The following is a 23,514-nucleotide window of genomic DNA, read 5'->3' on the forward strand; positions in this document are numbered from 1 at the left end:
AAAAATAGTTTTTGCATCACCACATATTGAGAGCTATAATTTTTCCGTATTTTGACCCACCGAGTCATGTGAGGTCTTATTTTTTGCGGGACGAGTTGACGTTTTTATTGGTACCATTTTCGGGCACGTGACATTTTTTGATCGCTTTTTATTCCGATTTTTGAGACGCAGAATGAACAAAAACCAGCGTTTCATGAATTTCTTTTGGGGGGGGTGCGTTTACACCGTTCCGCGTGCGGTAAAATTGATAAAGCGGTTTTATTCTTCGGGTCAGTACGGTTACAGCGATACCTCATTTAGGTCGTTTTTTTATGTTTTGTCGGTTTTATGCAATGAAAACTATTTTATATAAAAAATAATTATTTTTGCATCGCTTTATTCTGCGAGCTATAACTTTTTATTTTTTTGCTGATGATGCTGTGTGGTGGCTCGTTTTTTGCGGGACAAGATGACGTTTTCAGCGGTACCATGGATATTTATATGCGTCTTTTTGATCGCGCGTTATTACACTTTTTGTTTGGCAGTATGATAATAAATCATTATTTTTTGCTTCGTTTTTTATTTTTATTTTATAAGGGGTTTGCTAAAGGGGTTAACTAATGGGACAGTTTTATAGGGCGGGTCGTTACGGACGTGGCGATACCTAATATGTGTACTTTTATTGTTTTTGTTTTTTTTTATTTTCAAAAAATGAATTTATTGGGGAATATTTTTTTTTTTTTACTAATTTATTTGGCGTTTTTTTAAAATTATTTTTACACTTTTTTTAAATTTTTTTTAGTTTATTACATAGTCCCAGGTGGGACATCACTGTCCTGTGACAGATCGCTGATCTGTCACATCACAGATCACTGTGACAGATCAGCAATCTGTCACAGGCATTGAAGAAGACTTCCTCTTGCCTGCGCTTTGCAGGCACTGAGGAAGCCAGCTTCCTCCAGGCCCCCGAAGGCCCCCGTCGCCATCTTGGATTCGGGGGCCTGCAGGAAAGGAGCCCCCCGCAGCAGCGCTGCACATTGCGCTGCCGTGGGGGGCTCAGGGAAGCACGGAGGGAGCCCCCTCCCTGCCGATGCTTCCCTTTAACTCCCGGTACACCGCGCTCATGTTTGATCGCGGTGTGCAAGGGGTTAACGTGTCGGGGGCGGTCCGTGACCGCCCCTGACACATTGTGCCGGGTGTCAGCTGTGATAATCAGGTGACACCCGGCCGCGATCAGCGGCGCTCACCACGTGGGCGCCGCTGATCGCGGTAGACGTACTATCCCGTCTATGGGCATAGGGGCCCGGGTCCCATGGACGGGATAGTACGTCGGATGTCAGGAAGGGGTTAATTCCTGTTCATTTGTAGGTATCACAGTTTCCTAAGAAAATGGTGTGAAAGGAAAACTTATTTGCAATCCATAGTAACAAATTTCAAATTTAGAGTAGAATACAAAATAAAAACCGTAATGGAATTAGTGATCTGTCCTCAGCATTAATCCTGCTTATTTGAAAAATGCAGGTGTGAACAGAGCCTGGAAACAACCTCGCATGAAAGGACTCCTGATCACTTAGGACTCATAGTTGTGCTCACCATTTCTTCTCCAAACAATCCATCAGAAGTTCCAAATAGTCTGAAGGAGACGTCATAAGAGAAAATAACTTAACACCAGTCCTCTGTAATCCAATCCTTGTACTTTCTGCATAATCTCAGTCTATAGGAAGCACAGGGATTACACTGCAGCAGACTGTAAGAATGATTAGAGAAAAAAGTGAGCACTACTAGGAGTCATCATGTGTCATGCCAACAGTACATCTGATGAAATCATTCATGTGTGGGGTGGCTTTTCTTCCAAAGGAGGTGGCTCACTCACAATTTTGCCTTAAGGGCCATCCACACATAGCGAGATCGCTAGCGATATAGCTAAAGCGCCACCGATTTTGTGATGCAACAGCGATATCGCTAGTGATCTCGCTTTGTGTGACACGTACCTGCGACCAGCCCCCCCGGGGGATATCGCTGATCGTGCTCGAATGTCCTGGGCCATTCTTTCGTCGTTGGCGTCCCGCTGGCGCCGACTAGCGACGCATGGACGCAGGCGGAAGTCGTCATCATCGCTGCGGTATGACAGGTAAGAGCGACCGCCGACGGATCGCTTCTCGCTGCTGCGTCGCTGGTGAGATCTGCCTGTTTGGCAGCTCACTAGCGACCATTTAGCGATGCACCAGCGATCCTGACCAGGTTGTATCGTTGTCGGGATCGCTGATGCATCGCTAAATGTAACGGGACCCTTAGATTCCTGTCATGAATAAAGAATGATATCTAATAATCCTCCCTTAGCAACGTCTCCCAACAATCCAGGAGCAATTTGGTGATGAACAATGCTTTTTCCAGTATGTTCAAGCATCACATCACAATGCAATATTGATATTTAAACATTATGTGTCAGCAGATGTTTGGTAGTCTAACTGTGGCATAATGTAGGGGCAGAGATCCTAATTCATGGGATGTGTCACTTGCTCAGCAGCCTGCTGTTGTTTCAATACAATCAGCATTTTATCAGCAGGAGATTATCACTTCAGGACTAAAGAGGCCTTTACACATAGCGATATTGCTAGCAATATCGCTAAAGCATCACCGATTTTGTGACACAGCAGCGATATTGCTAGCGATATAGCTATGTGTGATACTTACCTCCGACCGGCTCCCCCGCTGTCTGTCGCTGATCGCGCGAGATCGTGCAGCTCCATTTTTCGTTGGGCGCTTCCTGCTCGGCTTCCTGCTGGCGCCGACGAGCGACGCGTTGAAGTGAGCAGGAGGACGTCATCATCGCCGCGTCTGAAAGGTAAGTAACGACCGCTGCTGCGCCGCTACATCTCTAGTGAGATCTGCCTGTTTGGCAGATCACTAGCGACCATTTAGCGATGCACCAGCGATCCTGACCGGGTCATACCGTGGTCGGGATCGCTGGTGCATCGCTAAATGTAAAGGAGCCTTAAGTGTGCATACTAGGCAGACCAGCTAATTTACATAAGCTCATTACAGTTTATGCAGAAAATGGCCAAACAAGAGATGTGGGTGTGGTTTTTCACAGCACAGCATTGTGAGCACTGCTACATTTACAGCAGAGAAAACAGGGATTTTATCAAAGCTTCACCAAGCAGCCCTGCAAATGATACATGGCTGCTATCTGGCTCTGCCTCTGCATCATGCACCACTCAGATTCAATAGCAAAGCCGTCTGATAGATTCCCTTTAATTAACTCTGTGAACAAAACATTAACATCTTTAGTCCATGACCAGAATACTCTCGAGATCCTGAGCTTTAACTGAGCTAGCAGATGGTTTGTAACGGTAGAATATTTCCTACTGACTGTATGGAGTGGAGGGGTGGAGACAGGATATTTGAAATGCTGCAACATAGCTCATCGTCCATTCACAGACAGCAACTTTTAAATGGGCCAATCCAGGTCATCCTCAAATAATGAGCCTATGGTCATGACTATAAAAAGCTGGGTAGCACAAAAAGAAGCTTTTTACATGTGAGGGGCTGCCTAGGAGGCTGATGTGATGCATAATTAATTTATCCTTCCTCAAGGAAACAGAAAATAACTGTAGACGGAAATGTTGAGTTATTTCTGTTATTTCTTCCTTTTTATTTTATAACTGTTTTGCATATTTGTGTGTTGTTTTATATTTACATTTCTATATATTTTGCTGTAAGCACTATATTTTTACATCAAAGCTTAAAATATTTAATAAGTTGGATTAATGCATTCTCCAATGAATCCATAGCCTTTGAGAGAGTGTGTGACAATTTGATTGTCAGACAGTAATGTAATTTGGGGACTCACCAATGAAATTTTGCTTGGTCTTCCATACCTTATCTTGGCCTCCACTGTTCTTTTTAACTGCTACTTCTTAATTGCATTTCCAACTTAGGAAAAGCAATTTGAAAATGCTTTGCTATTTTCGTATAACCTTATCCTATTTTCTGGGCCTCCACCATTTTCATTTTCAGAGTGCTATGCAGCTACTTAGAAGAACCCTTGGCTGCTATTTTTTGGCACAAGGTTAGAGGAGGCTGGGTTTTACAAAGGTGGGAAATTTGCATCACCTAACCTTTCCTAACGATGAAGGGAGCAAGCCATAACCCTAATAGGATAATTAAGGTCTGAAACCTTGGTCAAAGTTATCTGAGCACACAAATCTCCCTGGGTGCTCAATCTTATGCTTCTGCCCATTTCCTTTTTGTAATTTTTTTAAAATGTAAAAAATGGCAATATGTACTGTATATATTTTACCTAAAATACAAAGGAATTGTGTCATCTTTTACTTTGTGCCTTTAAGAGATCATTTCATGTTCAACTTGCTTAACCATTCACAATAACAGTAATTTTGACCAGCGGTGCCCAAACTTTTATATGCCACTGTATCCTTATATAAGCATGAATATTTTTTTTGAGGAGAGGCTCTGCATATGAATATTATTCTACTCTCCAATTTTTTTTTAGGGTTAGGTGACTGGCTGAGCTCGTCAATGGAATTTTCTCAAAAAACACGACAGGCTCTACTATAATGTAAACATTTTATCCCTTGTTTCATTTTAATTTTCTACCCTTTCCTTATGTAGAGGTTTTTACTTTACATGGCCTGCTTAGTGCTATAGGTAACCTGGATCACAATACTGTCACCCTATTTCATATTTATTATTATTATTGTTTATTTATATAGCGCCATTAATTCCATGGTGCTGTACATGAGAATGGGTTACATACAAAGTTATAGCTATCGTTTACAGTAAAAAATTTGCAATGACAGACTCATACAGGGGGGAGAGGACCCTGTCCTTGTGGACTTACATTCTACGGGATAATGGGGAAGAGACAAAAGGTCAGGGGTGCGGCCGCTCGGGTGGTGGTGAGGTGGCAGAATGTAAGGCAGGCTGTAAGCTTTCCTGAAGAGATGGGTTTTCAGGTTCCGTCTGAAGGATCCGAGGGTGGTGGATAATCGGACGTGTTGAGGCATATTTCCAACCTACCAACACATCACCATTCACTCATTTATACTAACACCCTCTCAGAGCTCAAAGATATTCCTTTTCTCTATATAGTCTTTTTCTCTATGAGAACGCTAGTTTCCATAGAGAAGACACTTCCCTCCCAGATACATCATTTCCGGGGGCGACCAGCAGGGGGAATATGGAGCACCCCCTTGGCATGTGAGGTGACTTGGTACCGGGCCGGGGTCTCAAAGGGATGTGTTGCGGTGACTGTGACCCGGTCCGTGGCCCTGGGTGTCCATGTAAAAGTGAGGAGATTGGTGTTGAATAAAGTTTATAGGTAGATGAGTCGTGACGCCACCTGTGGTACTTGGTCAGAGACGACCAGGGCTGCAGTGCAGATCCTCTGGGACAGATGGTGGGATGCAGCAGAGGTGTAATAGCTCTCCACAGGCAGAGCTGTAGTCCCAGGGCAGTGTAGATAGATGGTGTAGTGTTTAGGCACAGAGATGTAGCAGTGGCGAGTAGGTAACGCAGGAAGAAGGTAGAGACACAGCTGAATGCAGTTCCAAAGCTTTACTCACGTTTCTGGCATGCACAGGTGCCCGCTTCAGTGGGTTTTTCTTCCAGTCTGTTGTTGCTATGCAATGATGGCATCTTATAATCCTAAAAGGCATATGTAAAACCAAGAAGGAGCACCTAAAAAGGTGCTGAAATATTTCCAGGTATAATGTCTGGATCATTCAGTGTCCATGATCTCTACAGTTCTGATCACTTATCCTAATTATCAAAGTTAATAAAAATAACTATTTTGCCAAACCCTTCCTGGGGTTAACTATTTACAAATGGACTTGCTGATGATTCTGTTCTTTGCTTTACTGAGGCATATTACCTCCTGGTGCAGTGGAAGCTCTCTGGTTTCTTTGTTTCCATGGTAGAACTTCCGGATTACTGCGGTCAGGATGCATAATTATGGCAGTAGCAGCCTGAGTGTAGACTGCCTGTGGAACCTCATCTGGTAAGGCTGGTGGTGGAACGGCTGCTGGTTGCAGTATAATTGCAGCCTGTTGCTTGATTGCAGCTGATGTCATCGCTGCAGTACGTGGCGCTGGTGCTTTTGCCCCAACAGAGACTGATGGAGCCGTTGTTGGTATTGGCACCCCCTGGTGTTCCTGTGGGGCTATCAGCTCTGCAGGGATCCTCCTGACATGGAGCGCGTACTACCCGCGGTCCTCCAGATGGCACGTGAATGAAACAAACTCCCCAGGGAACAGGTCGCATTCTGGGTGTCCCCTGATGAGATGCGCCTCCACATCCCGCCTGTTGACAAAGAGATCCGATGCCTTCTGGGAGTCCTGGATGAACCCAAACCCATGATCCACACCAAAACTTAGCTGCCCCATCCCATTGGGTTTTGATCATCCAGATGCTCCCTACGGACCTGCCTCTTGCTACTGAGGTCTTGCTCTGCCAGGGCCAGTCTCCGCTGCTGCCGCTCCCTCTCTTCTTGTTCACATTTTAGGATCTGCCTATGGCAGAGCTCCTCTGTGGAAATACGGAACCCCTGCACATTTGCTCCCTGCTCCTTCCCACTGGGGAATCCGGGCTTGCTGCGCGCTGGAGGTGACCGCAGTATGGGGACAGGCTCTAGTATCCCTCTCCTGGGTGCTATTTTCCAGTCCCAAGCTACATCCATTATCACTTGGCCAGACTTCGGGGTTGGTGGTAACCCGATGGGACCTAACAGGGCCTCCCATGTCCCAGGGGTGATGGCTGTACCTGTTCCTTCAGGGCCGCGATGATCCTCCTCAGCCTCCGGTGACAGGGAGACTAGTGCAGCGGCAGGTACTGGTGATGATGGTACCTGGGTATTGGCAGCGGTTACCGGTGATGGGGGTACCAAGATGGCAGACTCTTTCTGGGCCAGTTGTCTTTTCTGCGTGAGCAGAGCCTGTCGCTGCTGCAAACCCCTGCTCAGCACCTTGACCTCCTTCTCTAGCTTCACCAGGTTGAGGTCTGCTGAGGGGCCGGAGCCTGATTCCACAGAGCTGGGAGAAGCTGGTATCTCTCCACCGTGCTCCACATGCCTCCTTCCATCTTCCATCATGGCCTCCTGGTGTTGTATCTTCTTCTTGGCTCCCTTTCCTGCTGTGGAGCTTCTCTCCACCCCATGGGGGCGGTGTCTTTTTCCTTTGCCACCATACCAGGCCAGGATCCAGACCCCTCTGGGCGTCGGCCATGACACCGTTGCATAGAAATAGAGGCAGGGGAGATTCATGTTGTTTGGCCTCATTCTTGGGTGCTACCCACAATGGCACGCCTCACTGCACCACCATGGCAGCCATCTTTGCAATCAAAATCACAGTCCAATTCACAATTCAATAAATCAGTTAATTTGCACATTCTGTCACATGGTTTATCACTCCAATACAACGTTTGGGCATACAGTCTCTGGCACACAGGACCCGGTGATACCGGGCTTCGTAATCCTGTTCGTGAGGCCAAAATGGAGCAACCCCCAGGGCATGTGAGGTGATTCGGTACCGGGCTGGGGTCTCAAAGGGATGTGTCGCTGTGGCAGTGACTAGGTCCGTGGCCCTGGGTGTCCATGTAAAAGTGAGGAGATTGGTGTTGAATAAAGTTTATAGGTAGATGAGTCGTGAAGCCACCTGTGGTACCTGGTCAGAGGCGACCAGCGTTGCAGTGCAGATCCTCTGGGACAGATGGTGGGATGCAGCAGAGGTGTAATAGCTCTCCACAGGCAGAGCTGTAGTCCCATGGCAGTGTAGATAGTTGGTGTAGTGTTTAGGCACAGAGATGTAGCAGTGCCGAGTAGGTAACCCAGGAAGAAGGCAGAGACACAGCTGAATGCAGTTCCAAAGCTTTACCCACATTTCTGGCATACACAGGTGCCCGCTTCAGTGCCGTGTCCTCCAGGTGAGGGGCACAGCCAATTCCCAGGTAGATGGAGAACCCCTTTGAAGTATTCCCTCCCGTATGTGCCTTTACTGGACGTCTCCTTACTAGCGCTAATTTGAAGTACTTGTAGTTCTGAATTACACTCAAGTTCCTCTTTCTTGCTGTTACTTAAAACTCCACTCGCATGACATGTAGCTGTAGCCTATTTCAGGCACTCCTTACAATCATGTCTCGGCTCACACCTGTTGCTACTGTGTCGTCGAGTCTTAGTTGGGAATAAAGCAGTTACAACTTTTATTCCTCCGGTTTATGCTCATTAGCATCCACACAGCCTTGGACACCGGCGCCCGGCCTTTGGCCCCTTAAGCTTAGGGAAGGGCTCTACTCTAGCCCCAGTCCCCAGCTCTCCTCCACATGTCCCGTCCTTTTCTATCTTTCTTCTGGAGAACTGATCCTTCTCCTCCTTTCCTTCCCAGTAGCTCCAGCTTACAGGAGGCTGCTGCATATGCGTCCTCTCACTGCATCCCCCTCTGACTTCCTCCAGTTGTCCCGTTGTCAAGAACTAAACTCCACCCACCTCCTAGCACCCTTCATGAACCAAGCTGGGGTCATATAGGGTGCCCTGCTGTTCTAAGGTGTCTGTGCTGGGTGTAGGTGTTGGACTCTGGTCAGGTGTCCCCATCTTATCTGGAAGTGGGATACTACACCTCAGAAGGAGGTGCAGTACCTCTGTGGCAACTAAACCCTCAGGGGCACCACAAATACATTCCTCCGCATTCCACAATGGTAACACTTGCATTGAGGCCATGTACAGGGGAGGGACTTTCTCCCTCCAACCGGCAATGTCACTTCCGGTTTGCCGCCACACACGAGTGCAGCACAGCAATTATGACGAGTCCTCAAGCTTATTTAAGGCATCAAGGACACTGCTCATTTAGCGCCATATCCCCTGCATGGCAGTGCATTTCAGCAGTGCTATGAGACAGTCCTTCCTAAAACGTCCCACTGGTAAGTGTAACATAGGGTTTTTTGTTTACCCATTTTACTGTGCCAAGTTCTCTCTGCTATAAGACATGACACTGACAGTGCACAAATGTAATGTATACTTACCTGCTCCTCTCTTCCACAGGCACATGTGCCTGCACTTACACAGTGGTTCCCCCATATCATTGCATTTGATCCATTTATCTTCTGAAGGAGAGGACGATTGATTATGTCGCCTTATTATTTGATTTGTGATTTTTTCAATTTTGTGATAATGACTATTCTTTTCCTGTTTCTTTACTGACATATTTTTGCCTCGTTTTTGTTGCACATTGGAGTCTCTTTTTCTGCTTCATCCCAAATATTCTCTTAAAAATGTACCTGACATATTAATATGTATTTGTATATAGATTTTTGTATATCCCCACTTAATATAGAGTTTATCCATGGATTGGGTACGGATTATATACTGACTAGAGTTGGCAAAGTCGGGTTTCATGAAACGAAACCCGATCCTAGGATGAGGTCGGCCACGAGGTCGGCGACTTACGCGCCAAAGTCGCGTTTCAAAAGTTTGTTTTGCGCTCTTTTTCAGCCAATCAGGATCCACGGACACTGGGCAATGTGATGACATAGGCAGGGGTCACCACCATCTTTCAGGAGGGCATGCAAGTGATTGGCTTGCTTTGGTGGGTCACAGGGGTTATAAAAGGGCGTGCACGCCGACTGCCATCTTACTTCTGCCGATCTTAGCATAGGGAGAGGTTGCTGCTGCTGATTCTGTAGGGAGAGCGTTAGGCAGGGAAGAAGAAAAAAAAACTGCTTCTGCTGCTAGCGATTTTGCCTGTACAACACACCAGTCACTGTGTGTGCAGTGCAAGGGGAGGCTATATTGTGGTGGATCAGCGGTGTTGGTTGTTAGGCTGCCTTCTAAGGCTTCCTGACAGCTGCATTGCTGTTTACCTACTGCTCTGCAAACTGCTTTTTTAAAAGCAATCCCAATTTTTTTTTTGTCCTGCTGAGGTACTGAGCGTGCATTTTTTCACCCCATACAGCGGTGTACGCTCCTCACACAGTACCGTGTAACGGCTGTTATCACAGCCACAGTGAAGCTATCTGTGTGTCACTCTGTGAGAATAAGTCGAGGACATGTTCCGTTCGTACAGACCTGCACCTACTAGTTTTGTCTAGCTTTCAAACAGTTAAATATATTTGCTGTTTGATCACATTCAAAACTATAGAGAGACAGCGTGTGTCAGTCCGTATACTTAAAAAACACGGAGCTTGACAATTTTACGTACACCGGACAGCCGTGTACGTGCACGCTCCTCTCAGTACCGTGTAACGGCTGTTATCACGGCCACAGTGAAGCTATCTGTGTGTCACTGTGGAAGGATAAGTGGAGGACTTGTTCCGTTCTTACAGACCTACACTCTAGGGAGATTCCTATTCTGCCCAATTCTACATACACCTTGTAGTTTGTGATACACTAGCCAATTTCTGCCTGTGACATAGCGCTCTGATATTCAGTGGGCCTCACACAATCCAAAAGTGTCCAGTGTCCACAAGTGTGTGCAGAAATTCAAAATCTCTGTGATCCTGTAGTCACTTTTTTCACACCTGTGCCATCGAGCCTGTGACATAGCGCTCTGATATTCAGTGGGCCTCACACAATCCAAAAGTGTCCAGTGTCCACTAGTGTGTGCAGAAATTCAAAATCTCCCTTATCCTGTAGTCACTTTTTTCACACCTGTGCCATCTAGCCTGTGACATAGTGCTCTGATATTCAGTGGGCCTCATACAATCCAAAAGTGTCCAGTGTCCACTAGTGTGTGCAGAAATTCAAAATCTCTGTGATCCTGTAGTCACTTTTTTCACACCTGTGCCATCGAGCCTGTGACATAGCACTCTGATATTCAGTGGGCCTCACACAATCCAAAAGTGTCCAGTGTCCACTAGTGTGTGCAGAAATTCAAAATCTCTGTGATCCTGTAGTCACTTTTTTCACACCTGTGCCATCGAGCCTGTGACTTAGCGCTCTGATATTCAGTGGGCCTCACACAATCCAAAAGTGTCCAGTGTCCACTAGTGTGTAAAGAAATTCAAAATCTCCCTTATCCTGTAGTCACTTTTTTCACACCTGTGCCATCGAGCCTGTGACATAGCGCTCTGATATTCAGTGGGCCTCACACAATCCATAAGTGTCCAGTGTCCACAAGTGTGTGCAGAAATTCAAAATCTCTGTGATCCTGTAGTCACTTTTTTCACACCTGTGCCATCGAGCCTGTGACATAGCGCTCTGATATTCAGTGGGCCTCACACAATCCAAAAGTGTCCAGTGTCCACTAGTGTGTGCAGAAATTCAAAATCTCCCTTATCCTGTAGTCACTTTTTTCACACCTGTGCCATCGAGCCTGTGACATAGCGCTCTGATATTCAGTGGGCCTCACACAATCCATAAGTGTCCAGTGTCCACAAGTGTGTGCAGAAATTCAAAATCTCCCCTGTCCTATAGACACCTTGTACCTTGTTTTACATTACTATATAGTTTGTTGGATGTTGTCTACATTTCTACCAAAAATGAGGAAGGCTGGTGGAAGAGGCTGTGGAATTGGGCGGGGGTTGGCAGCTGGTAATGATGGTGTTGGTGGTGGATCTGATGGTAGTGGCAAGAGCAAAATAGGACCGAATGCAGGAGGTGTTGAGCCTGCGTCATCGTCTGGCTCCATAAGGCTTCGAAGGCTTAGTTTTCTAGGAGTTGGCAAACCGCTTTTAAAGCCAGAGCATCAGGAAAAAGTTTTGTCTTACATTGCTGACTCAGCCTCCAGCTCTATCGCCTCCTCTTCTGAAGTTGTAAAAAGTAAAAGCACTGAGTCGTCATTGGAGGCTCATGTTCATGAACCACACCTTTCCTTGTGTCCTTCACACCAACCAAGATTGAAGGATGACGCAGGCCATACTACTGATTACTCCATGGAGCTGTTTTCACATACCATGCCTGGATTATCAAGTGAAATGGTGAATTACCCAGGCCAAGATGAATCTGACATGGAGTGCACTGATGCACAGCCGCTGATAGATGATTCTGCAGGTACATTCACTCAGAGCACTACATTGTCCTCGCTGTGTACAAAGCCAGATTCTGACCCTGATGAGACTCAGGTGCCCCTTCCCGCACACTATACCACCATACACGGTGACACAGAGGAAGGTGCACATGACATTGAAGAGGAGGTGATGGATGACCCAGTTGTTGACCCAGATTGGCATCCATTGGGGGAAAAGGGTGCTGCTTCCAATAGCTCAGATGAGGGGCATCCACAGCAGACATCGACATCGCAACAGCTGTTATCTGGCAGGCCCGGAGCACTCCAAAGACAGGTTCCAAAAATCAAAAGAGTTGCTGGACAGCTTGTCCAGAGGGTCAAAAGATCACAGCGTGCTAGGCCGCAAAATGTCTGCCAAAGTAGGACGAGTGCAGTGTGGCACTTTTTTGAACAAAATCCTCATGATCAGGCCAAGGTTATCTGTAAGAAGTGAGCAAAGACCTTTAGCCGAGGGAAAAATCTGAAAAATTTGAATACCAGTTGCATGCTTAGACATTTAACCACCATGCACTTGCAAGCGTGGACACAACACCAAACCTCAAGTGCCACATGTGCAACTGATCACAAAGAAGGTATTCAGCAACGCTACATTGTTTCCCCCACTGTAAGCCCACCGGTTAGCACAGCAGCAAATGTTGAGGTGTCGTTGCAAGGCCACAGCAGTCAGGGAATCCCACTGTTATATCAACGAAATACTGAATCTAGGCCATCAGAAAGAACACCAACTCCATCACCATCATCAGCCCTCTCTCAGTCCGCCCTGTCCACCTCTACTTACACCATATGCAGCTCTCAAGTCCAGCTCACCCTCCCAGACACTATGAGTAGGTCAAGAAAGTACTCAGTCTCTCATCCGCGTACACTGGGTTTGAACGCCCACATTGCCAAACTAATCTCGTTTGAGATGATGCCCTATCGGTTGATGGAAAGCGCAGCTTTCCGCGAACTCATGGCCTATGCAGTACCACGCTATGACCTACCCAGTCGCCACTTCTTCTCTCGCAAAGCCATCCCAGCCCTCCACCATTATGTAAAAGACCGCATTGTCCATGCACTCAAGCAGTCAGTGAGTGGAAAGGTGCACCTCACAACTGATGCATGGTCCAGTCGGCATGGCCAGGGCCGTTACGTGTCCATCAGTGCGCACTGGGTTAATGTGGTGGATGCAGGGTCCACAGGGGACAGCGGTGGTGGGACAGTGCTGCCTAGCCCACGGTATAGGAAACAGTTGGCTGTAGGCGTTCGACCCTCCTCCTCCTCCTCCAGAAGCGAAAGCTCGTCCACAGAGCGCAGTCGTACGAGCACTCCATCTGCAGCTGCCACTGTTGCACACGAGGTGTCCCCCTATCGAGCAGCTAGTGGAAAGCGTCAGCAGGCTGTGTTGCAGATGATGTGTTTGGGCGACAGACACACAGCCGAGGTGCTGGCCGAGTACTTGAAGCGACAAACTGAGTCATGGCTGGGCAGTGTACATCTTGAGGCAGGCAAGGTAGTTAGTGATAACGGCCGTAATTTTGTGGCAGCCATAGCCCTTTCAAAACTCAGCCACATACCTTGCTTGGCTCACACCTTGAACCTGGTGGTGCAGTGCTTCCTCAAAAATTATCCGGAGTTAACAGCCCTGCTCCAGAAGGTGCGAAGACTGTGCACGCACATCCGCCGGTCGCCTGTACACTCCGTTCGTATGCAGAAGCTGCAGCGATTGCTCCACCTTCCCAACCACGCCTCATTATCGACATTGCAACAAGGTGGAACTCCACCCTGCACATGGTGGAGCGGCTGTGCGAGCAGAGGCAGGCCATAATGCATTTGTGGGAGGATACACGGCCAGGCACTTTGAGAGCAGACTTGGAGTTGACAGGTGTGCAGTGGTCGAAGCTGAAAGACCTCTGTAAAGTCCTTCAGTGTTTTGAGGAGTGCACACGGCTGGTAAGCGCAGACGACGCCATCCTAAGCATGAGCATCCCACTTATGCGTCTGCTCATGCAAACTTTGACGCACCTTAAGGAGCAGGCGTCTGCAGCCAATGTTGATGAGGAGGAAGAGGAGGAGGGAATCCTTGATGACATTCAGCCATTGTCTGCTCAGGGACCTCTCCTGGACGAGGTGGAGGAAGAAGAGGAGGAGGAGGATGATGATGGGGATGATTACTTAGGGGAGGAGGATGCATCTCGTGGGGCAAGTGAAAATGTTGGCGTGGCAAGATCTGGTACAGAGTTTGTGCGTGACTAGAGGGATGTGGATTTGCCAGAAAGTGCTCCTCCAACCAGCACTCGCAGTGCATCATTGACACCGGGAACATTGGCCCACATGTCAGATTATGCCTTGCAGATCCTAAAAAGGGACCCCCGCATTGCCAAAATGATGAACGATAACGACTACTGTTTGGCCAGCATCCTGGATCCACGCTATAAAGGCAAATTACAAAACATCATGCCACAGGAGAACCTTGACCTAATATTGGCTAATAAACAAGCAACTCTGGTAAATCGGTTGCTTGAGGCATTCCCAGCACACAGCAGCGGTGATGGTTCTCACACGAGCCGTACGGGCCGGGGGCAGCTTGGTAGAGGTGTTCATGGTGCACACAGCAGAAGTGGCGTTGGAGACAGGGGTTTCATGACAATGTTGTGGACTGATTTTTCAAGTACCGCTCACACAACTGGTAATACTGCATCGGTGGAAAGTGACAGGAGACAGCAGTTGTCAACTATGGTTACAAACTACTTTTCCTCCCATATCGATGTTCTTCCACACAGGTCATTCCCCTTTGACTATTGGGCCGCTAAACTGGACACCTGGCCTGAATTGGCACAATATGCCTTACAAGAGCTCGCTTGCCCAGCTGCAAGTGTGCTATCGGAAAGAGTCTTCAGTGCAGCTGGATCAATCCTGACAGAAAAAAGGACCCGTCTGTCAACCCAAAATGTGGATGATCTAACCTTCATTAAAATGAACCATGCATGGGTTCCAAGGATTTTGTCCCACCTTCCCCTGATGACACATAGGGTGACAGAAAAATGGCTTGCTTTGGTCCACCTCTTCCTGGGACTTGACTTATTTCGCCTTTTGCATCAGCTGAATGTCCAACATCAACATATGCCACTTTCTAAAACTCCCTAACTGTGCTGCCTCCCCCCCCCATGGCCGGGGTAACCACCTAGCGCACGACACCGTGCGAGTGCCGTTGCCCTGGACAGGTGGGTAGGCCGACTCTTGGGCACGGGCACTGGCACAGGGTCCCTCATAGTGCAATCAAGTGTCTCTGACGGTGGTGGTGCACACCCGCCGTCAGACACACCGCCATACTATGAGGGGCCCAGTGCCAGTACCGACGCCCACGAGTGGGCCCCCCTTGCTTGGGAAGGGCCCCAGCATTTGCAATCTTTACCTCCCCCTGCTCCTCCGCTGTGTAGTCTGGGCCGTCAAATCCATACTGTGCCTGACACCGTCTGAGCCTGTCTCCTGATGTATAAACATATATTTTGAATGTGTACGCTATCCATACATGTTATCCGGGGATACGGTACCCTTTCTCACCTTTGTGCAATCACGTGCAATCCATACTGGGCCTAACACCGTCTGAGCCTGCCTCCTGATGTATAGACATATATTTTGAATGTGTACGCTATCCATACATGTTATCCGGGGATACGGTACCCTTTCTCACCTTTGTGCAATCACGTGCAAGCCATACTTGGCCTAACACCGTCTGAGCCTGCCTCCTGATGTATAGACATATATTTTGAATGTGTACGCTATCCATACATGTTATCCGGGGATACGGTACCCTTTCTCACCTTTGTGCAATCACGTGCAATCCATACTGGGCCTAACACCGTCTGAGCCTGCCTCCTGATGTATAGACATATATTTTGAATGTGTACGCTATCCATACATGTTATCTGGGGATACGGTACCCTTTCTCACCTTTGTGCAATCACGTGCAATCCATACTGGGCCTAACACCGTCTGAGCCTGCCTCCTGATGTATAGACATATATTTTGAATGTGTACGCTATCCATACATGTTATCCGGGGATACGGTACCCTTTCTCACCTTTGTGCAATCACGTGCAAGCCATACTGGGCCTAACACCGTCTGAGCCTGCCTCCTCATGTATTGACATATATTTTGAATGTGTACGCTATCCATACATGTTATCCGGGGATACGGTACCCTTTCTCACCTTTGTGCAATCACGTGTAATCCATACTGGTCGTGAGAACGGCTGGCGAGCTGTTAAGCAAGCTACAGCACCTGTGGTTTGCACACGTAAGTTTTTCATTTTTTCAGGAATGACGGTTCGGCCTAATTCCGGAACTGCGGTTGACCTGCACTTACTGGGAAATCTTCGTTCGCGGGTAATAATTGTAATCAGTGATCCCCATCACTAACGTTGTTCAGCGGGTTATTTGCACCTGTAAGCGACAAACGCTGGCCTTTTCACTGTAGCGCACATGCAGCCATGGACATGTATGGGCATGACACACCAGTTATTGGCCAATCTCATGTGCCAGAGCCTCACGTGTCCCTCTAGTAAGCCGGACTCGGACCGCGGGGCATGACGGAGTCTCGTTCGTTAACGGAATTAAGCTTGCAATATGTGCATCTTTTCTGTAGCTGGCATGGTTGAGGTTTCCCAGGTGGAGTCGAATTTATCCGTAGGCTCCACTCCTGGTGGTGCCCTTCTGGACATTCCTTTAAGGTTCAGCTTTGCAACCATACTGCCCACGTAAAACAAACACTTTGCCTTCATGAACGCTGTTTGGAGGGTCATGTGTTATGATTGAGTCACCGTAGGAGGCAAAAACAGAAATGCTAGCTAAGTCCTGAAAACCAGAGAAGTTGGCAACTATCAGATTGCAGACCCCTGAACCTATCAACACAACTAGCAGTAGCCGTGGGGCGTTCCTACGATGACCTAGACCCCTCGATCACAGCCGGAGAGATACATAGGCCTAAAGAAGGAAAGGGGAAATCTAACTGCCCCAGAGCAGACCCCAAAGCAATAGGCAACCCCCCACATATAATGACGGTGAAGCAAGATGAAAATACTTACACAGACAGAAAGACAGGCTGAGCAAAGACGGGGCCCAAACACTACCTAGATAGGAACGGATAGGAAGGCTGCTGTCTGCATTCTGCCAAAACCCTATCAGAGACAAAAGCCAACAAGCTGATATAAAAATGGCCCTGAAGCAACTAAGCTTCAAAAACTAAATCAGCACTCAGGTACCTTCAGAAGACAGAGCTCACGGAACACTGCACACTCCAGCAGGGAGTGGCAGAATCCAAAAAGCAAGAAAAACAAAAACAAATCTTAGATGCAAAAAGGCAAACAGAAAACTTAGCTTTAGGAGAGCAGGAATCAGACTGGTGTCCAAGAGTCCACAGAGAAATCACCCGCAGAGCAGAAAGGGCGTAGGCTGCCTTAAATCCAGTCAGTGACTCCACTCAGCCAATCGTCTTCATTAGTCCCAGGTGTCTGATAATCAGGCTCACTACCTTCCTTCACTAGAATAGGGAGTTCACCAGGCCTCAGTGACGGAGGGGAAAATGAACTCACAACAGTCATGACTCGTGGGAATAACGCCGCCCAATCAGTTAACCTGCTAGAGAGATCCTTCGTTGCTCCCAAGCATGACATCACACTCCCTAGGAGGAAGGTAATGCCACTGTGGCGACCGTACTCCTGGGGGCGACACAAGTGCACTGATGCCCAGCCACTGCTCGATGAATCTGCTGGTACATTGACCCAGACCACTACATTCCCCTCGCACGCTACACGGCCTGAATCTGACCCTGATGAAACTCAGGTTACCCTTCCCATATACAGTTCCATCTTACACGGTGACAAAGAGGAAGCTGCAGATGAAAGTGCAGGTTCGGCCCACCCGCCATCAGACACACCACCGTACTATCAGGGGCCCTGTGCCAGTGCCGTCGCCAACGAGTGGGCCCCCCCTGCTTGCTCAGGATCACAGCACTTGCAAGGTTGAAATACTGTGCAGTGAGATGGAAGATGGGGACGACGAGGAGTCCAGACTAGTACAGGGATTCCCTAGCGAGAAGACTTATTTGATTGTTTTCAATGTTGGGACAGCAATTTTTGGGGAGCACTATACTCTGGAGAATGATAGATGGGGCCCACCATACACTGGAACATTCCAAAGGTGGACATCAGACACTGGAGCAGCATTTACAGGGCCCATTATACACTAGAGCATTAGAAATGGGGCCCATTATGTTTGGAGCATTATTTGGGCCCATAAGACAGTGGAGCTTCATCCATGGGGACCAACATATACTGTAGCATTATGTGGTGCTCATCATATACTGTTTCAAACATTATATGGGACCAATGATTCTGTATGGAGAAATAGATGGGCCTCGTCATGAGATGTAAAAAGTGAAGTATTTTTCATTGTACTATACCGCTATTTCTCTGCCGTATCGGAGCATGATGAGTTGTGGTATGTGTTAAAGGGGCGCTCTTTCGCCCAGGGTACATGAAAACCTGGAGCCAGCCCTACCCCCCCACAACTTTAGCCAAATAACCCCCATTTTTCAGTGCGTAACTTGTATTATGAAGTTAATTAAGGTTGACAAGCCTAAGTAAGAAGAATTGATGCTTTTGGCATTCAAATGGGCACTGTAGGTGTGTTTCCTGTCCTCCTCTCACTGCCGACTTTTATTCCCCATTGACTTACATTGGGTTTCATGTTTCGGGACAACCCCGACTTTTCCCTATAATCGTCCGATCTTGCTCGACCCGACTTTTGGAAAAGTCGGGTTTCACGAAACGAAACTCGACCCTAAAAAACCAAAAGTCGCTCAACTCTAATACTGACAAATCTTTTTTTGTTACTTATACCTTTATAGCTCTGATGAAGGCCATGTGATTGGCCGAAATGTCAATTAATTTCTACAGTGGATGAACCTGTACTAATAAAATATTCCTTTATTCTTTGCATCTATTTTGGAGTGCCGAATTTATTTTTTACATTATTGTGGAGTGGAATCCTATTCGTGCACACACCTTCAGAGGAGCGCTGCGCAGCCATTTTCTCGACAGGCTCTACTAGTCACCTGACTGCTGTAGCCAATTACAAGCTGATGGGTCTTCTGAAAGGGACAGATAGAGTTTCTGGACCCAGTGTAGACCTCCAGAGCGGTAATGAGCTAGATCCACAGTAGCGATGGAAGGCGAGTGTGATTCTGTTTAATATTTTAAAACAATTTACATATTTTTTTCATTTACTGTTGCATAACCCATTTAAAAGAAATCTGTCACTATTTGAGAAAAGTGTAATGTAGGAGCAGAGACTCTGATTCCAGATATGTGTCACTTAATGGGCTGTTTCCTGTCATTTTGATAAAATCACTGTTTTATCTGCTGCAGACCTAGATGTTATCTGAATGCTGAGCTCTGTATAACCCCACCCACACCACTGATTGGCAGCTTTCAGCCCATGTACAGTGTACATATAAAGCTGCCAATCAGTGGTGGGGCGGGGTTATACACAGCTCATGAATATGCGTGACTACCAGACAGCAGGTTTCCTAGTCCTCTAATGATAATCTCCTGGTGATAAAATGCTGATTTTATCAAAACTACAGCAAGCAGCCCAGTAAGTGACATAACTGGAATAAGGGTCTCTACATTATGCTGCTCTCATAATAGGTGTAAAAAAACCTGTGACAGTTTCCCTTCAAATCATAAGAAAAAGAAAAACTTATTTCGTTATAATTTCCATTTTAAGATGATACATATAACTGCATATAAGTTGTACATTTCGTTATGCAAACCAAAAAATAAAGCATTAATCATACATACCCCTACAAGAGATGGCAAACAATTAGGTGCAAGGAATTTCTTTGTCTGGAAAATAAAAAAGGGTTACCAATATTTCCCTCTTACATTACATGTGGATTGTCTTTACATTTTATCAACGGTTGTAGATATATGCGTCATGACTAGATTTTAAAATACAGAGCTTTGCCAACTTTTACAACTAGGGCCTCATTAATCAGGGCATGATTTCAGTGTCACCAATACTTGGCATCCATGCCTCTTGATCATATTAAATCTCTGGTTAATGCACAAAAGATATGCTGGTAAATTGATCCTGTCAGTTCAAGCCTTTGACTACTCACAATGTCATCTAAGTTGTTTGACAGGATTGGGTATCCTCTCACCATAGGCCCCTTTGCAACACTTTTGTGAGATACTGATGGATTGCTATTGTGGTACCCCAGTGTCAGGTTACCACAGTGACATTGCCTCCCTCTAAGGGGTGATGTCATGCCTGGAGGCAGGGGGGTCCCCATGCCTGGTAACAGTGTACATGACAATTCCTGCTGCCGGCCAGAAAGGGGAGCATCCTTATAAATTCTGGCCAGCAGGTGGGGTTAGTGAGTCAGTAAGAAGACAGCTGAGAGAGTTATCATGGAAACGGGAGCAGTTGAAGCTCATGACAAGACAGTTGAAGTTAGTCTGTGGAGAGGGAAGGGAGAGGAGCAGAGACAAGGGGCTCTGGGGAACTAAAATTGCATAAAGCGGACCCCAGAGCGAAACGCTGATAAAACAGGACGCCAGAGTCCTTGGCTGGGCAGGAGCTTACGCCCTGACAGCCGAATCTGGAGTGCAGGGGACTGTAAGTTCCTTGGCCACACTGAACACCTGAAGGCACGACAGCAGATTAAGAGCCCGGGGCTGACAGTGAAAAGGACAGTGCCCGTGATATAAGCTCACACTGTCTGCCATACAGGTTAGCGATCATCACGCAGGAGAGGGCCGCAGCTTAGCTACAAGCGGTAGGGACCCGAAAACAGAGCGCAGAAGGAAGGTCCTCAACCACACCTGGCAGGATGGATCCTCTGAATGCCTCCAGGCAAGCTGGATTCAATCCATCATATGTATGTGGTACCCCAGATTGCATTTCTGTTCAAATAAAAGGTAAAGAAAACTGCACCTCTCTGTGTTCTTCACTTTTCATCTGCACCCCAAAGTTGACCACTATCTGAACACTCAAACATATTTGCCCTGGGGCCCTGCTCTACCCATGGGGAGCTGAACCATCTTTGCTGCGTCACCATCAGCCCCAGTGGACCAAAACCGCAGCGTAGGCCACCCCTTGCCGAACACCACAGGTGGCGTCACAATTAAACACCACATAACTTTCCTCTATATTTTCTTACTGGACTCCCAGGGCCACGGACCGGGTCACTGCCACAGTGACATCCCCTTTTAAAGAACCAGACCGGCCCGGTACCAAGTATCCTAAGGCCCTGTGGGGCGCTCCACTATTGCCACCTGGGGGACTAGTAATTGCCTTCATGGCTGCCATCCTAGTACACCTATCAGAAACTAATGTTCATAATTTAAAAAAAAATATGTGTTTTAAAATATATTTCAAAAAAATGTGCAAATCTATTTCCCCTTATAAAAATGTTTTATTGTATTAAAATATAAAAAGAAAAACTTGGATCATTGGTATTGTCTGTAACCACCCAACCTTTAAAATTATTGCGCTATTTATTTAACTCACATAATGAACGTGTAAAAAAAAACGTCAGCATGGCTGTTTTTGATTGTCCAGACTAAAAAAAAAAAAGTAAGAATAAAACGTCCTATGTACCTGAAAATGATACTAGTAAAAACTAGCCCAACATGACTCTATCACTAGAAAATAGAAATATTATATGGTCTTTAAATGAAATAATGAAAAAAATCTATTTAACCTTTGTGGCTGCATATAATATTCGCTTTTGCATTTTCTACCCCACGATCCTTCTTTCAAGATAAACATGCAAAAGTTAGCAGAGCCAGAAAACTTCTTGTGAAATCAAAACTGGCTTGGTCTTGCTTAATAGCTATACACAGTGTTGCCCTTTAGGCTGAGTTCACACGTAGCGGAACTCTCGCGGAAATTACCGCGAGAGTTCCGGCATTCCATTCTGCGGGAAAATCGCATTTTAAATTCCCGCGATTTTCCCGCGGAAAAACTAGCATTTTGCAAGCGTAATTAGCTTGCAAAATGGTAGCGTTTTCCAAGCGATCTGTAGCATCGCTTGGAGAACTGATTGACAGGTTGGTCACACTCGTCAAACAGTGTTTGACAAGTGTGACCAACTTTTTACTACTGAGGCCGCCTATGCTGCCTCAGTAGTGAAAATAAAATGTAAAAAAAAATAAAAAATGGTGTTATTCTTACCTTCCGATGTCCCGCGCAGCCGTTCCCAGTAATCCTTTGTGAAAATGCCCACGATGACGTACGTTCTCGCGGGACCGCGACGTCTCGCGGTCATTCGCGATGACGTCGCGCGAATGACCGCGAGACTTCGCGATCCCGCGAGAACGGAAGCCATCGCGGGCATTTTCGCAAAGGATTAATGGGAACGAGAGCGTGGAGAGAGGCGGGAAGGCTGCGCGGGACGCCGGAAGGTGAGAATAACAATATTTTTTATTTTAATTCTATTTTTTACAGGGATATGGTACCCAAAGCCCGGAGGACAGTCTCCTCTCCTCCGGACCGTGGGTACCATCCGCCAATGTTCTGCTTACTTTCCGCATGGTGTGCACACCCACATGCGGAAAGTAAGCAGAACAATGCATTCCTATGGGTGCAGGATCGCTGCGATTCCGCAAAATTAATGAGCATGCTGCGTTTTTTACCGCAAAGCGATTCCGCCGCGGTAAAAACCGCAGCATTAGCACAGCATTGCGGAATCCCATAGGAATGTATGGGATGCTTATTTTTCGCGTTTTCGCGGCAAAATCGCGCGGTTAAAACCGCCGCGGAAACGCGAAAAAATGCCACGTGTGATCTCAGCCTTAGGATGTGCAACAATCTTGTGTCACACTTTATCATATAATTTATTGAAAAAAAAATATTTCGGGTTGAGCTAAAAAAAAAAAAAAAAGAAAATCTGCCACTATTTCTTGTTGCCATTTACATTTTTATATCTACTTCTGAACCGCCTGCAGAGGCGCAGACGATGGAAATCCAGGCGGTCCACATTCTGTTCCATTCCTAAATGGCATAGTAGAACAACTACATTATGTCATGCAGCTACAAGAGCCAGCTGTCAATCACAGACGGACTACCCCTAGAGAAGGCAGAGATGGTTCACTATGCCATTTGTTTGCTGGATGAAGAAAGGAAGCATGAGCTGCTGGGTCCTTGGAAATTATTCCGTTCTGCTATAGAGCCAGGAAACTGAATTTATTTCCACTGTAAATGGGGTAAATGTGCCAACCCTAGTTACAGGAAAAATCAGGTAACTTTATGGGGGCATGAAATATGAAATGAATGAAAAGTTAATAAATAAAATGCAGGAACAAAACAAATTAATACAAAGAAAAGTCACTGTCAATACAAATTGTTGTTACTAGCCCCATCCTCAAAGAAAAACATGCAGATATGTTAAAATAAATGTTACAGAAAGGGACAAAAATTTTAACTTTTATTTTAGTGGTCCTTTGTGGCAAAAGAAAAACGAAAGATGTGAAGTAAT

The 23,514-nt window shown here is 46.6% G+C and overlaps 1 protein-coding gene across 2 annotated transcripts in view; it reads right to left on the bottom strand.

Annotated features, from left to right (window-relative positions):
* Window positions 1–23,514, bottom strand: part of LOC141096970 (ranaspumin-like) — a 75,585-nt gene that overhangs the window by 32,747 nt on the left and 19,324 nt on the right. For both annotated transcript variants that reach the window (XM_073587513.1, XM_073544698.1), the window contains exon 8: window positions 19,832–19,876. In XM_073587513.1, the coding sequence (XP_073443614.1) occupies window positions 19,832–19,876 (45 nt within the window). The remainder of the gene's footprint in view (window positions 1–19,831; window positions 19,877–23,514) is intronic.

This window comes from Dendrobates tinctorius, unplaced genomic scaffold (assembly GCF_039654945.1).
Source record: "Dendrobates tinctorius isolate UK_male_01 unplaced genomic scaffold, ASM3965494v1 ptg000001l, whole genome shotgun sequence".
Classification (NCBI taxonomy): Eukaryota; Metazoa; Chordata; class Amphibia; order Anura; family Dendrobatidae; genus Dendrobates; species Dendrobates tinctorius.